The 16761-nt window shown below is 34.8% G+C and overlaps 1 protein-coding gene across 1 annotated transcript; it reads left to right on the top strand.

The window, feature by feature from the left end:
- The first annotated feature begins 13689 nt into the window (after positions 1-13689).
- Positions 13690-14625, top strand: LOC142235477 (uncharacterized). The gene has a single exon (XM_075306729.1). The coding sequence runs from the start codon at positions 13690-13692 to the stop codon at positions 14623-14625; it is 936 nt and encodes a 311-aa protein (XP_075162844.1).
- The last annotated feature ends 2136 nt before the right edge of the window (positions 14626-16761 follow it).

The raw sequence follows: 16761 nt of genomic DNA, 5'->3' as shown, positions 1-16761 counted from the left end.
CCAAAATTTCGACACATTTTAAGATAATTTTTCAAAATATTTATACACATTTTTTAGAACAACGCTTAAATAACTGAGGTTGAAGATTCCATAGTGAAACTATTACTTTTGACTCGCGAAAAACTATATATTAAGCTCCGAAATATGCAGAATTTCAAAAAAACACTACTTTGCGCGAATAGCTCAAAAATTACTTAACTTTAACACAATGCAGCTTGAGAAGTAAACAACATATGACATTGAAATTTTCAGTAGAATTTTCAGAATTTTATATACTTTAATCGGATAATAAGTATTTTCAAGAAAAATTAATATCCATTTTTAATTGCAAAATAATTTTTTTTTAATAATTTTATGTTAAGTCAAAAGAAATCAATAGCTCAACGGTTAATTTTATGTTAAAATCAAAATATATTCAACGTGATCTGAAAAGTGTCCCAATGTTTACTTTTTCTGCTTGTAAACTACAAACAGCTGTTAAATCCTCAAATCAACGAAATCTCGTTATTTTGCCAGTCCGAACGCTTTGGATTTTGGTTCTAAATAGCGAGATTTCGTGCCTAGTGCGAACGTAGTATTACATCAACTTTTTCATCGACCGACAATATTGAAGAGTATGTAAGCAAGATTGTGTCCACTGCTAATAAGTTGAAAGAAGTTGTTATGCTAGTAAGCGATGAATGGATCGGCACATTACTTTTGGCAGGCTTACCAGAAGAATACGCGCCAATGATAAATTACGTAAAGGTGAGTATTAAGTTCGAGTTTAGCCGCTAAAATCGCCATTTTTCACGATTACTTTTCTTTAATAATACTTTTTAAGGAATACAAACTTTGTGAAAACTTGCTTTGGGCTATTCCCCATCAAGTTATAATAAAATCTGCAACAAATATGTATAATTTTATTCCTTTTTTTACTGATTTAGTTTTCACTTTAGTGACAAAACTCGAACTTAATACCCACTTTAAGATGTAAAAAAACCCGAGAGGCAGCAACAGTGCAGCTTTTTTTACCGACTGTCAGTAAAAGGTGTGAGTGACATAAAAATACAGCTCAAAATTGATGATGAATTGTTGAATGTAACAATTCTTAATTTTTAAATTTTTGCTTTATGTTCCTGAATTGACTGCAAATCTCCTATATGTCAGTCGAATTGTAGAAAGAGGCTACATCGTCGAATTTCTGCACAAAAAGTGTGCGATATCAAAAAATAGCAAAAATGTGGCAACAGCTAGTCAGAAGGACTGTACCTAATAAACACAGGATGAGCGTTTTTCAACTTTTCAGTTTGAGGGTAAATGTAATTTTCAATATAAATTCAACTTTACTTGAAACAGCTCATCTTCCATACATCTTCAAATTGGTTGCGAATTACATTCAATTTGCCAAAATTTTGACGAAATCATTGAAAAGGTGTTGAAGATAATATGAGAAAACTTTGACAAAACACTACCCTAAATATGCAACGCAAAAACGATGTGGTTTTTAATACTTCTTTGTGCAACGAAGTTCGTGGTCAAATGGAAGAAATAAAAAATGGAAAAGTTTAGACAAATAACTGAATTTGCTCCAAATAGTTTATAATAATAGGTAAGTGAAAATAAAAAATGAAATAAAATTTTAAGGAAGTCAGTAAATGTATATCTCTTTGCCGAAAACTAAAATTATGGATTCTACGTTCTTGAAAACATTAAAAAATGTTGGACAATTAACTGGAACTGTTTCAAATAGTTTATAATAATTGGAAAGTCAATATGAAAAATTAAATCAACATTTTAGAGAAGTCAATAAATTTAAATAAACTAAATTTAAGAAAACTAAAATCTTTGGATGCTACATTCTTGCAAACATTATGAAGCTGGCCGATGAAAAATGAATGGCTTATCAGAAAAAGTTTTGCAGAAAGATTTCAAAGTGCAACCAATTAAAATTGTTAAAAACTTGATATTATTCCATATCATTAACTTCTGGATGAAAATGTGCATCACATCGTCAGTTTAATTTACATCCTATTATCAGCTTAAAATGGATATTTGTGAATTCCTTCTGCTGGAAATCTATGCTAACACGCGGTCCATCACGTTCCTAATTTCAAATTGCCCGCACATTAATTAGTTTCAATGCAGTTTTATGACACAAACAGGAAGGAAATCGAATTATCTATGCAAAAGTGTTTACAAATAATGTGTAAGATATTTAAAGTTTTGTTTTTGTGTTCTTATTTGTTGAAATTTTTATTAAGATATTTATTTTTCAATTATTATTGTAGTGTATTATTATATATTTTATTTTGATGAAAATGAATAAATTATACAAAATTCATAGAATTTTGGCTTTGACTTTCAATTAGAAGTGGCGATATCATTTATACAAATTTTGGTTGAAAAGTATTTGCAACAATGTTAATTTTTAATTTGACTCGCATCGAAAATTGTTTGAGAAATTGTTGAGTAGCGATGCATTTCAATTTGAGGATAACACTTGAGAACTTATTGCTATTGTATCGAATTTTACTGTTGAGGGTAATGTCTGTTTTTTGTTGAGAGCGCGATTTTCTCAACAATTTCTCAACTTGAAAATTACCCTAATCCTTTCAAAAAATTTTTGAAAAATTGTTGAAATTTAGCATTTTTCAAACGTTTGTGTTTAATGGGTATATACAAGTTGGATGGTCATACAAATCATATGTGCATGATAGCAAAAAGTGGCATGCACGAATGGGACATCAAGGTATGTTGAAGACACAAAAGCGTGTAAATGGAATAAAATTTGCCTTAAAGGCAAAATGTCAAGAAAACCGTTCAAACAGTCTAAATCTAGTACAAAAGATCTACTTGAACTTGTGCATTCAGACCTTAGTGGCTCGATGGAGGAGACATCTATTGGAGGAGCTAAGTATTTTATGATTTTCATTAATGATTTTTCGCGTAAAATCTTCGTATATTTTTTGCAGACAAAAACGGAAGAACCAGCATTGTTTTTCCATTTTAAATCCCGTGCCGAGAATGAGACCGGCAAAAAGATCAAATGCTTGCGTACGGACAATGGTACGGAGTATTGCAATCAACAGCTTTCATCAATACTCATCAACAGTGGATTCAAACGTCGAACTGAACGGACGTATATTTTTAATAGCGGATTATTTATTCGTAATAAGTACTTGTTACGAATTGCACGTGGTGGAAAATAAAGCCACCATGCAGCGAAATTAAAAGTCATCCACTGGGTGGCTAACTTCAGGGCCCAGTGGACGGGTATCGACTGAAGTTATACATTTGGGGATCGACCAAGAGTAAGGCCCGATTAGTCGGCCTGTAGACGGGTCGACAGGTGGCGACACGACATCAAAAGGAGGTAATCCCTCACGATAGAGATGAGATTCAAGGAACGCAGAAATGCTTTGTTTATCCTAAAGAAATTAGGATCAGTCGACCCAAGCACGTTGTCGGCTAAGCAAAGCGATTCCTTAAAATGGGTTCAAGGAATTCTTGAAGTTGGAAAAAGGGAACGATCATCGAACGAGCTGCCTAAACGGGATCAAAGATCGTTTGCCTCAGTTGCAAAAGACAGCTTTGTGATGGCTATCATTAATAAAGGAGCATTGGACGGTATGGTTTCAAAGCAAAAATAGGGGAATTCAAGAACGCGACGTCTGGTGTCAACTCAGAGGTGCGAAAAAAGTTTCCCGGGCCAAGTCCTCGACGGCAAGATGCTGGATGGTATCAAGGACGATATAAGTTAATAGTATTTGCGGACCAAAGGTCTATAGATTGCTTTAAAGCTGCTATGATACAAAAGCAATCAGCCAAAGGATTCCGAAACGTACAAGCCTCCGGTATATCAGAAGTGAAAAAATCTCCTTGCGAAGCCGAATGAGACATAAAAACTAGGAACATTGACGAACATCGTATGCGGGAAGTTTCTACAGGTGTTTAAGTTAGAATAAAGATTAATTGGGGTTAATAGTGTTCGTTAGAACTTGTATATTACTTTTTGGTACATCCCTGCCAGATTAGATATGTCTTAATTCGAATATTAATTTATCTTGTCAAAAGCCCCCGCCTTCCGCCATCTTGGTTGAGAGCATCTCTCTTGTCACTGATTACTCGTTATCGATAAGCCAATTGGTGCGGTTGCAAATTTATCCATATCGTTGGAAATTATAGGTAATATTATTTACCATTATTTTTACTAAAAAACCCTTCAATAAAGCCTCCTGCTTTTGTTATATATTGAAAAAAAAACTAAACTATCTTGTTTTTATTTTTCTTTATATTTTCCATATTTTTCGCAATCGGCGAACATTTTGGTCCTTCGAACCGGATCATTGGACTTCGGAGTGGAAGAATTGGTTTTAACCGGTGTTTTCTTGTTTTTTTTTTGTCTAGTTCCAGTCCACCTGACCTGGTCATCCCCTTCACCTAAACTCAAACCAATCATTTCATCATCCTCAACATCTATTTCATCGTATTATAAGATAAGTGCAGTGCATTTTCCCTTATAAAGTGAGTTCGCGGTCGGTGCAACAACAAATATATTGGTCGTCCGTCCATCTTTGAAAAAAGGTTGTTTTACAACGCTACGCGATCGATCGTGCATATTTTATTGTAAATATTCCTAAAAGTGGTATACAAGTTCAGTGATATCAGTGAATATTAGTGCTTTTTGATTTAAAGTGGTTTATTTGCTTCTATTTGCGTGAAAATATCGTTTTTCAGTATTTTTAAGTAAATTTTCATTTGCCGACGCATTAAAGTTTGTTGTTTTTGTTATTCCTTTTTGCCGTCTTTCCAAATAATTTTGGAGAGAAATAACTTAAAGTATTTATTTTCACCACTTTCGAACACTAATATTCACTCCACCTATTTATCACTCTCTTCGTTTCGTATATTCACCACTTTTTCGCGTTTTTCTTTGCTGAAATTTCATTAATTTATTTTTATTTCGTTCATTTGCATATTTGAGAACATACAAAAGCTTTTATTTTGTTTTGTTCTCATCAGTGTTGCGCATTTGGTCGATTGCTTGGTGTAGTGACTAATCGGGAACTTCTCGTACTATCGTGTTATCGATCGTCATTTGAATTCTTAAGGGAGCTATACACTACGTGTACTACCTACATTATAATTCAAGTTGAATTCAAAGGTTTGAATGTTTCCCGGTTTGAGTCGGGGCTTGAATTAATGCTCGGTACACTTTGAAATTTTTATGCTCTCACACTGAGAGAAATTATTCGATCGTTGAAATATATGGTGAATTTTGAATATATATTTGACAGGTATTTATTATTATTATTGATTTATTTAAACTTTTGTTTATTATTATTATACATTTTATTGTGTCAAGCGTTCGGGGGTAATATTTTGTGCACCCTACATTCACTATTTTCGGTTTCTGGAAACGTTCGATCTTTTTGTCGGATTTTCGCGAGTTTGTGGCCTCGAATTATTTTTTATAACTCGAGATAAAGTGCATTTTGATATTTTGGCTACGGATTGATTTATTGATAGCGAGAATTGTGGTTTTTATTTCTGTCGGAATTTGATTTACTTTTGGGGATTTTGCTATTTTTATTGAACGGAACCTTGTAGTAGTAGTAGTAGTAGTAAGTAGTAATATTCTCCTTTATTATTAGAATCAAATTTAACATTTTCAGAAATACAATAATTCATTTACAAATTTTACATGTTCAAAATATTTAATATTAAATTTGCAATATTTAATAGAAGAAAATATTTGTCTGGCTTTTGACAATGGCGCGAGGCCGTCTGTCATGTTTGTGCTTTACTGTATTGTTTAATTTTTCTGTGTATTTTTAAATTTTTTTGTCTTAAATACAGTGTGTACTTGTTAGTTATTCATGCAAATTCTCTAATTAGGAATGTCCTATATCTTAGTGCCTCTTGAACGTATGAACTTATATTATTCCAACTAGCAAATACTTCTCCATTCAAAATATCAATTAATTCCGTTTGACTTAAAATTGGTTTTCCTAAATGTCTGAACTCTCGGAGTATTGGACATATAGCCATGAAATGCATAAGATTTTCTTCCTGGTGTGTATTACAAATAGAGCAGTTTTTATTCTCCATTGAACTAAACTTATTCGAGTTTAGTCCCAGTAAGTCGCACCTTGTTTTCATAATTGTGGTTATTGCTGTCAGATGATTTTCATCATTCATATACATCTCTCCGATGTTAAAGTTCAGAAACTTATAGAATCGACTGCGACTTGCTTTCGCCAATATTCTCATCTCATCCACCCGTTTCTCTTTTAACATTCTTAGCACATACATTCCATTATAAATCCAATCCATCTCTGGTGTATCGATTTCAAATTTGCAATTGAATTCATTTGCTATATCATTTATGCTCTTTGCCCAGAATATATTTCTTGACAGTATTTGCAATGACAACATATGAGGAAGTCTGCTTCGATGCATTCTGAATATTGTCTTATATATATATATTTCATATGGAGCTCTAAGCAAACGAAATGACCATCATCAGTGTTTGTTTCCAAACTGATTGCATAATTAGACATGAAATCTGGAAGTTTTAGTATGCGCTTTATAAAATACCTTTGTAGTTTATCCACTTCATCAAAGTTGCTATAATCCCAAATTTGGGCTGCATAAGTTTGTATTGATCTACAAATTGCTTGATACAGCTTCCATTTGGAGCCAAGCCTCACATTATTCTTATTTAGATATTCATTCCAGGTTGAGTTGATACTATATTTCGCTGTGTTGTTTCGTTTAACAATATGTTTGTGGAAAGACATTTTGGGGGTCAATGTAACTCCCACATATGTATATTCATTTACAATTATGACTTCTTGTTGCCAGTATGTCCAATGCTCTCTTTTAGACAGTTTTCCACCTTTTCTAAATACAACCATTTGGGACTTTGTCATGTTCACTTCCATACCCCATTGTCCGCAATATCGGTCCAAGTTATTTATCATTCTTTGCATTGTATCCACATTATCGGCTAGAATGACCAGGTCGTCGGCATACATCAATAGCCTTACATTTATTTCCCCGATATATACACCTCCCTCTAAGCAATCATGAAGATCGTTTAGGTATAAAATAAAAAGCAAAGGTGACAATAGACACCCTTGTTTCCTGTCTCCAATTAACTTCCTGTCCAGACTTCAGCAACTGTTTTGCTATATATATTATCGATGAGTTTTGTCATCTTGCTTGATATTCCCATTCTGCTTAACTTATAAAGCAAACTACGTCTGGGAACCTTATCAAATGCTGCTTTGAAGTCAACGAAGAATGCATAGACTTTTTTATTGGCAAGAAAATTCAGATGAACTATTGCTGCTAGATTGTATATATTATCAATTGTAGAATACGCTCTTCTGAATCCAGCTTGATATTCGTTGATGACATTATATTTCTCCAGCCAATTTACCAGTCTCTCATTTATGATTCCCATAAATATCTTAGTGATACAATTTGTAAAAGATATTCCTCTGTAGTTCTTGGGATCATTAACATCACCTTTTTTGTGAATCAGAAACACAATGCTCTGGCCAAATTGCTCATCTATATTTCCCGATTCGAATATTAAATTGAACGTTTTGGTAAGTTCTTCTATGAAATTTGAGGACGCATTAGTAAAAAATTCATAGGGAACGCGGTCCTTTCCAGGCGCTTTGTTAGGCTTCAGTGTTTTCAAAATGTTTATCACTTCTGTGACACATATATGTCGATCCAAATGTTCATCTGTAATAAAAGCGGGTGCATATTGTATGTCTGGCGCTACGTTAGAAGGATTTAGCAGTTCTTGAAAATAGTTTTTAAATATTTCAGCCGTTATGCCTGTCCCACGCATGTAGCTTTGACCTTTAATTTGTCTAACCAGTTGCCACTATTGTTTTGCATTCTTTACCTAATTTATTTTCATTTCAAGTTCATTATAAAACTCAATTTTTCTGTGTTTACAAATGCTTTCATTGGTTTTCCTTGCTTGTATATAGTTCTCCTTATCTGCTCTGTTATTAGTTTTTCTGTATATATTTAGCATTTTAAATGAAAGTTCTCTTGCTTTGTAGCATTTATAGTTGAACCATGGTGTTTTATATTCTCCATGACTATTGTTGTGGTGTGTTATTGCAGATTCTTTGATAATATCAACCAAATATTCAGTATTCAGAATGCTATTTGTGTATTTCGCTAAGTTTCTATCTAAGTTCTCCGCATATCTCTGTTTTGATTGCAACTGCCATTGAAGCTTTGGAAGCAAATTTATTTTCTCGAGACTACAACCAACTGCGTTGAAATTCAGGCACAACTTTATGGGCATGTGATCTGACCATATTTTTGACTCCGCTTCAAAACTGTCTACGTGACTCAAAAAGGATTGGGATATAGCGCATATATCGTTTACTGAATTTCCCATAGAATTAATAAATGTAAATTTGCCATTCTCGTCTCCTAGCGTCCTTCCATTTAACATAACTAGCCCATAATCGTTAAAAAAAAACTCAATAAGCCGTGTTTCTTTTGAATTAAGTACATTATCTTGTGATTTCCTAGTTGACAGTCCAGCACCAAATTTACATTCTCTATTTCATATAACTCTTGGCAAACAATTCCAACTCTTAAATTTGTGTCTCCGATGAACATAGTATTCGCCTCGTTTGCGCTGAGGAAGCTGTCTTTAACTCGATGGAATTCTTTCTCCCAATTTGCCCCACGAATGTATACTGGTACTATACCAAAGCTTATATCTCCTACTTTCAATTTCATAACATCACAATCTTCTAAAGATACAAAAATGTGATCTATACCAGCTTGTTTCAGATCTTTTCTTATTCTATAAAGATAACCTCCACTTGCTCTGCCGTACGTACTCAAACGTTTTGGCTTCTTCTACATTATGTGTCTCAATTAGAATAAAAATTTCATGGCTTTTTATGTACTCGAAAAATTCAGGAAACAGACACTTATTTTTCAGACCGTTTATGTTGTAACTAATTGTATTTAAAATATTTTTTTTTTCTGTTTACTTAAAATAGATTCTGTATTTTTAATTAGTTTCTTGAAAATATATTTGATAAAATTTGGTTGTAATCAAGATTTTAATCTGCTGCTGCTTCCCCGAAAATATCTTTCAAAACCTCCATTCCTCTTCTCGAACCACACATAAGATTTCTTTGATAGTTCCAGTAAAAAATCGTTCCTTCTACATTGAGTATATCGCCTCGAACTCTAACCTTTTTATCTTTATTTATCTGCTTGATATCTTTTTTCAATTGTATCATGACTTTTTCATTCTGCCTTCGATCGGTGGTTAAGTCCTTTTCTACATATATGTCCTTCCCCGCGAGATAGTTTGCATGCTTTAAGACTTCGGTGACATTGGACATGGTTTTGAATTCAACCAGTAAATTAACTTTGTCATTCCTTTCAGAAAGTTTTTTGACTTGTTCAATATTAATCGAATTTTCCATCTTCATATCTTCCGTTATAACTTGATTCAGTGCTTCCATAGGTGAATTATTACTTCTCAGGCCGTAGAATATCAACCTCTTACGCACCATGTGTTCTTCCAGCTGTCTCATTCTCCTTTGATCTTCATCTCTTGATTCTTTAATCGACTTAATTTCCATTGGCAATTTTTTATTTTAAGCCTATTTACCTCAGACACTACTCCCTCAGCTCGATTCTTAATTTCATCTATATCTTCTTTTGTTGGAAGTTTACTCATCTTTTCATCTAACAGAGAAGACATTGAGTTTTGCATGAGAGTCATCAGATCAGTGATAGCCATTTTTCCAACTTCATTTCGGTCTTCTGGGGTTAATTCATTATGTCTGCGTTTTGTGCATTGGCTTTCTGTACCCACTGTGCTATACCTATCTGGAGTTGAATATTTGTCCTGTTCATGCATACTTTTAGGCATGATACAATGATTGTAAGGTAGCCTCTGTAGAAAAAAAATAACAACAAAAACATAAAAGCAGCTCATCATAACGTCAAACTAAATGTCGGTAAAAAGTAAATAAACAAATACTAAAATGTTTGTTTTGATTTTCTGTTGCTCATGAGAAATGTTTTTTTGTTCGGTATTGAAAAAACACATTGTGAGTGAAAAGATTCAAACTCGTGCAATATTTTTGGAATTCCTGTATCCAGTTATGCCCACTGTTTGAGGCATGTACTCGCCCAGTAACGCTGTTGTTGAACTAACTCCTTCCAATTTTGATCGGCTTATGGATCAAGATGATGTCATTTGGATTGTTGAATTCTATGCAAACTGGCGTGGCCATTGTCAGAGTCTAGCAAAAAATTGGCCAAAGCTTTCAAGGGTATCATCAAAGTAGGAACTGTGAATGCTGATGAGCACAAACATTTGGGCGTTGTTTCCCTACAATTAAGATATTAGGTGCTAATAAACGCTCGAAGTTAAGAAAAAAAGACTATTGGTTGGTTACATTTTCCGCCCCTTGGTGCGGTTATTGCAAAAATTTGGGTGAGAAGCAGTTATGGATTGTAATAGCTTGATGTTAACACATTTGGACAAATTCAGTCGCTTACTGCAGATCCTGAGGCCTATTGTTTTGCGACAACTTTTGAATAAGTAAATGGGACCGTAAATAATAATTATATTGGTTTATTATTAGCATTATAAATGTACATTATAAATTAATTTTGAGTAATTTTTTATTTTTTAATAATCTTTGTTTCGCTTTTTGAATTTTTAATCTTTGATTGAGACATCTTAGTCGAAAGTGCATGCGACATTTAAAGAAAAACTACTTCACTTTCTCGGGTAGATCAATTCCATTACATCCTTCGTAAAGACGCTTTTGTATGTTTTTATCGTGATTTATAAGCCTGCCATTCATGTTTTGAAAAATTACATCCAATTTCTTAATCGCCTGGAGGAATGTTTGGGAAGGCTTCTTCAGGCCCCCTTTAGATATTTGATCCACCCAAGTATATGATTTCTCTTCACTTTCATATTCTTTTAAGCCAAGTTTTTTAATCATATACCCCGCAATATATTCCAAACCATCTTCCACTAGCTCACCACAGTCTTCACTCATATATGAAGGGTCAAATTCCTTCGCGTTTGAGTCCTGCTCGTCAAATGAATGTTCGTTCTCAATTGCATCCTCTGGTCGATCCCGCGAGAAAACATAATCTGTAGAGAGAATCTCTAAATTTTTAAGGAAATCTTGTGGGATTTCCTCCTCCTTACATTCTGCCTCTACATTTTTAGTTAAATCCTTTGAATTATCTTTATTTTTCTCTGTGATTGAACTTAGCCATGGAATGTCATCTTCATCTTCGCATACATTCCCGTATGCTGAAAGGTGTTCAGTATTTCTAGCTGAAATTGAAAAAAAAAACATTTTTTTAATGTTCAATACCCAATCTTTAATGCATACCCAGGACATATTTTCTAAACCTATATTTAAATTGCTTTGGTGTTGGATGGTCATTGAAACCTCCTATGCTTCGCATTGCACTAAAAAAATGTTCAAGGCAATCTTGGTTCAAACGCCTTGTGCAAACAAAACCCATTCCGAATTTTTGTTGTGCATATTCGTGTAGCAAAATTAATGCGTTATTTGTTAGTACGATTCCCTTTTGAAATGGTTCAAGTGATTTCTTTGTTCTTTGCTTTTCTTTCATTTTAATAGTCCCCTTTTTAAAAGCAACATTGGGAATTATTTGCATCGACATAATCTCATTCATTTTCATTAGAACTTGTTTCTGATTTTCATAATCGATCCCAAATGGTTCCTTTTAGAATAAACGTTTTGAATCAATACCCAGTATTAACAAACAAGTACAAACATTAATATACCTTCCCAGGCTTATTGAAAGTTTTGAGGCTGGAGTTGAATACATCAAACCAATCGTTTACCAACTGTATGAAATCTGCTGCATCCAAGGCCTCATATACTTCGTAACCAAGGCTATAACAGCGTCTGATTGCATTGGCTGTTGTATTTGAAAAAAGTTGAGAGGCTAATTTAACCTTTTGTCTCCCTATGGATTAAAAGAAACGATATTTTTTTGGGATTAGTAATATTTTAAAGTTATACCGGGACCAGTGATCGTAATATGATCATTGTTTACTTTAAATGATATTGAAACATCATTGTTGGATGTTAATCGCAATACATCACTTATTGTTCGTGTTGTGATTAGCTTATTGTTATAAATTATTCCTGAATCCAAAAAATGGTTCCTTATAAGTTTTAATAAATGAGGTGCATCCGCAAACACAAAAACTTTTGCATTTTCGTCTACAGGATTTGGAAACCATGGTTTATCTATTGCAAAATTTATTAGGTTTACATAAATATTTATTTAAGTATACTATTATACCTCTTGTTACGCCTAAACTTGAACGTAATTTTTGATTTTTTGGGCCAAGGTCGGTTACCATACCCACTACAGTGTATCCACCGCAGGATAACATAGTAATTATTGCTATTAAAACACTTGCATCAATATTGGTATCAAAGTCGAAGAAAATTGGCTGCTTCCAGGACTTGTATATTCCACGCACCATAACAACATGTGCATAGTTTGCCGGTTTTCGTACCAAATCTTCCGATGCATCATGTTCAAATGTCTCAGCTACCTTCATTTCATCCATTAATAAAACACAGACTTTTTCGTTGAGTTCCGTGTTATGATTCATAAAGTCAATGACCGGTTTTATTATGCCTTCTTTAATATCAATTTTATTACTCCATCGTTGTAGTGATTTAATCGAGGGAAATGGGAAACCTTTTTTCAATAAATGATTGTAACATCGAGGGCCTGCCGCATGCACACAAATGGCATTAGATATATCGCTCCAATTCCACTTTATGTTCCCCGGCGACATCATTTTGCGGATTTTCCCTTCGGTAAAAAATGATTTTAATGTATCAACAACCCTATTGGCTCGAGACATTTTGGTCTGGAGCTCCTTAATTTTCTTTCGCAATTGAGAATTTTGGTGATGATTACATTTCGATTCCATCTCTCTAAATGAGGAAAATAAAATCATTGTAAAACATGTAAGGAACTTCTAAAGTCAAAAGAAAATTGGAAGTGATGTCTAAAAAGTAACCGATTTAGATGAAACTTTTAAAGACTCATTGAGAATGCCATAAAAATCGGATCAAGTCTATCTCCATATCAGAGAAAACCGTATATGGGAACTTTTTCCGAATATAACCGATTTTTGGTTTTGATGTATTTTGAAAAAAAAAAAGTAGTACGTAGTCATAGTCTTACTCTTCTTGCACTTGTTCAAGGATCTCTTCGAATTCTCTAAAAAATATGTGGTCAATATCGCTAAAATATACAATGATAATGTAATGTTTGCATACCCCATCGCTGTATCTGTGTCTTCCAAATAAGCTCCAGAAACATATTTGGAATCATCAACCATCGGTAGATGAATTTCCCTAAACACAAATATTATTATGGTTTTCGTTGATGTAACTCCAAATTACTTACTCTTTCATTAAAATACTTTCCACCATAAATGGCTCTGCAGTTGGAAGAAGCATAAAATTATTGGCGCGTTTTATAATGTATTCAGGCAAAAAGTGGTCCCCACAGATAAAATCATTTTTTTTAAAAACCTTTTGACAAATTCCCATCCATTTGCACTTTCTTTTTTTAGGCGCTATTTCGGCCAAATCGAGTAATATGTGTAATTTAAGAATCGGATCTCCACTCAACGCATCGGTTTTGTTGGAGACGACGGCTATAGTGCTCCAATCTATATCCGGGAATTTACCTTCTTTTACGGTTTCGCAGGAAGTGTTATCTCAAATTCCAGATATTCGCTTAGCTGATCCGAATCTTTTTGTGTCGAGACCGGTCGATAGTATACTAGGCGCGGATTTGTATCCGAGAATACTCTTGGAAGGTTGCGTGCAGATTGTGGCTCAATCATTGATAGCACAAAACAGTGTCTTCGGCTGGTTAGTAACAGGTCCGATTTCTACATCACAAATTCAGACGTTTACGACGACCATCGCAGTTAATGAAGAGGAACGTTTAAATAGAATGCTTTTACGGTTTTGGGAGTTGGAGGAAACTCCACGTAGAGGAATTTTGTCACCCTCCGATAAGTTTTGTGAAGAGAATTACGTTCGGACAACGCGCAGGGATTCGGAAGGTAGATATATAGTTACACTGCCACTCAAGGAGGAGCTCGGTCCTCGTGGATGTTTGGGTAAATCCCGTACGACGGGTTTGAAGCAATTTTATCGTAACGAAGCGTCTTTATTGAGAAGACTGGACGTGAAATCAGTGTATGCCAGCGTTGTTAAAGAGTATTTGTATTTGGATCACATGAGGCCAGTATCCGCCATTTCTTCAAGTGATACACTCTTGTGTTATCTTCCGCATCATCCAGCCATTAATCTCGAGAAAAAGACTTCGAAACTTCGCGTCGTGTTTAATGCGTCCAACAAAACGTCCAACGGGAATAGTCTTAACGATATTCTTCACGTAGGTCCCACTTTGCAACAGGACTTAGTCTTTCTTATTGTGCGATGGCGAATTTTTAGATACGTGTTCAACTGCGATATTACGCAAATGTATAGGCAAATTCGAGTTGCAGAGAATTGTTTTTAGGGATTCTCCGACAAGGACAGTCCAGGTCTATGAGCTACAAACGGTGACCTTCGGTGTAAATTGTGCACCATATCTCGCGATACGGACACTGTTACAGTTAGCTGAAGATACTGAGAAGGACTTTCCGCTCGCTGCCCATATTTTACGTAAATGTATGTACGTTGAAGACGTTTTGACCGGAACTCATGACCTTGAAATCGCGATAATGGCACGGGATCAATTAATAGCGGCGCTTGCGACGGCTAAATTTGAACTGCGGAAATGGACATCGAATTATAGAGAAATTTTAGATTCGCTGCCGGCGGAATATTTGGTTTATGCTCAATTGCTGGCATTTGTCGTGGCTAGGGGGTCGGGGAGGTTCATCCAAACTGATAATGGCTTGGATGAGAATAATAACGACATGTCAGAGACAAAGACAGTAGTCCCAATAGATATAAAAGCATCGAAAGGAAGAACGGTTCAAAGCTGCCTTGTTCAGAAAAATTTCATTTCAATTTTTCAGAAAAACCAAAGTGAGAGACCGTGAGGGACCTCACAAAATACACCACACGTTTCCAAAAAAAAAAAAAGAAAACACAAATTTCTTACGTCCAGATATCCTTTGCGTGGTAAACTCCTTTGCTCGAACTATCTCTATCCTGTAGCTCATAGTAAACTTGACCAATTTTTCGCAAAACAACCGCTTTCTTCCCAACGAGTGCTAGTTTTGCATTGAACCCCTCAGCTTTGTTGCTCTGAGCAAAGTTCCGCCGTATTACTTCCTGACCAATCTCAAAACTTTTTACTCTGGACCTCAAGTTATAAATTCGTTTGTTCTTGTCATAAGCCTTCTTCATGTAACCCTTAATTGAGTTCCGAATAAGTGATAATTTGTCCTGCATTTCTATTACTACATCTTTGTCCGCGAGTCTGTTTAATTTTCTTAAGAGTTCATAGTCCTGGCCATGTGTCACCATCGTTTGTCCAAAAACTATTTGGTAAGAAGTTCTGCCAACACTTTCATGGTAACTATTTCTTAATGAGCAATTTATGCTTCCTACATATATATCCCATTCTCGTTGGTTATCCAGTATATAGGAGCGTAGAGCTTCGTTTATAGTACGATTTACTCGCTCGTTTGCATTGGTCTGAGGACTATATACAGCGCTTAAAATGTGTCTTATGCCATTGTGCTTCAAAAACTGTTCAAAATTTCGGCTCCTAAATTGAGTCCCATTGTCGGTTACTATTTCATTGGGCACTCCAAAGCAATTAAATGTTTCTTGCAAATAGTCTATTATAGGTTTTGAGATCAAGTTTTTTAAGGCTTTAAGAAAGTGAACTTGGAAAAGTGATCTAGAAATGATCAATATGTGACCCGATTTTGTACGTGGCAACAATGGTCCTATTATATCTATATAAAATCGTTGAAAGGTCTTTGTGTTTTCACCATCTTTCCCAAGGGAGGTCTCAATAATGAGGTAGGTGTTTTCGACGTCTTACAAAGACCGCAGTCGCCTATATAATTTTTAACTTGGCTCACCATACCAGGGCAATAAAAGTAACGTCTAATCCTCTCTAGAGTTCTCCGTATTCTTCCATGTGCTGAGTTCGGCGCATCATGAGCTGCATAAATAACAGAATGTCTTAATTCTTCGGGAACTATAAGTTTTCAAGAGCCCAATTCATCGTCTTCCCCCGTGGAAAACTGGGTCCGTGTATAAATAAATTTATACACTACCTTAAAGTCCGGTAATTGAGAATCGTTATAAGCATTACGAAGGTCCTTGTAATTATCGCTATCAAACGCTTTCGAATTTAGGTCTATGACAGGCAGACTCTCTGCTGAAATAGATTCCATCGAATCCTCACCTTCGTTAGTTCTGGAAAGCGTATCTGGAACTACATTTAATTTTGCTACGTTCGATGCTGAACTGAACCCCCTGTAATTTCAAACACCACCTTGCCAATCGACCCGATAAATCTTTTTGACTCATGAGCCATTTTAAGCTGGCATGGTCTGTGACGACTTTAAATATATGTCCCTCTATGTAAGGCCTATATTTCTTTATAGCCGACACGACAGCCATACACTCTAGTTCCGTGATAGAATAATTTCTTTGATTTTTATTTAATTTATGGGACATGAAAGCT

The sequence above is a fragment of the Haematobia irritans genome, chromosome 4 (assembly GCF_050003625.1).
Source record: "Haematobia irritans isolate KBUSLIRL chromosome 4, ASM5000362v1, whole genome shotgun sequence".
Lineage (NCBI taxonomy): Eukaryota > Metazoa > Arthropoda > Insecta > Diptera > Muscidae > Haematobia > Haematobia irritans.
Note: the sequence above shows the minus strand (reverse complement) of the source record. Positions and strands in the feature narration are given on the sequence as shown.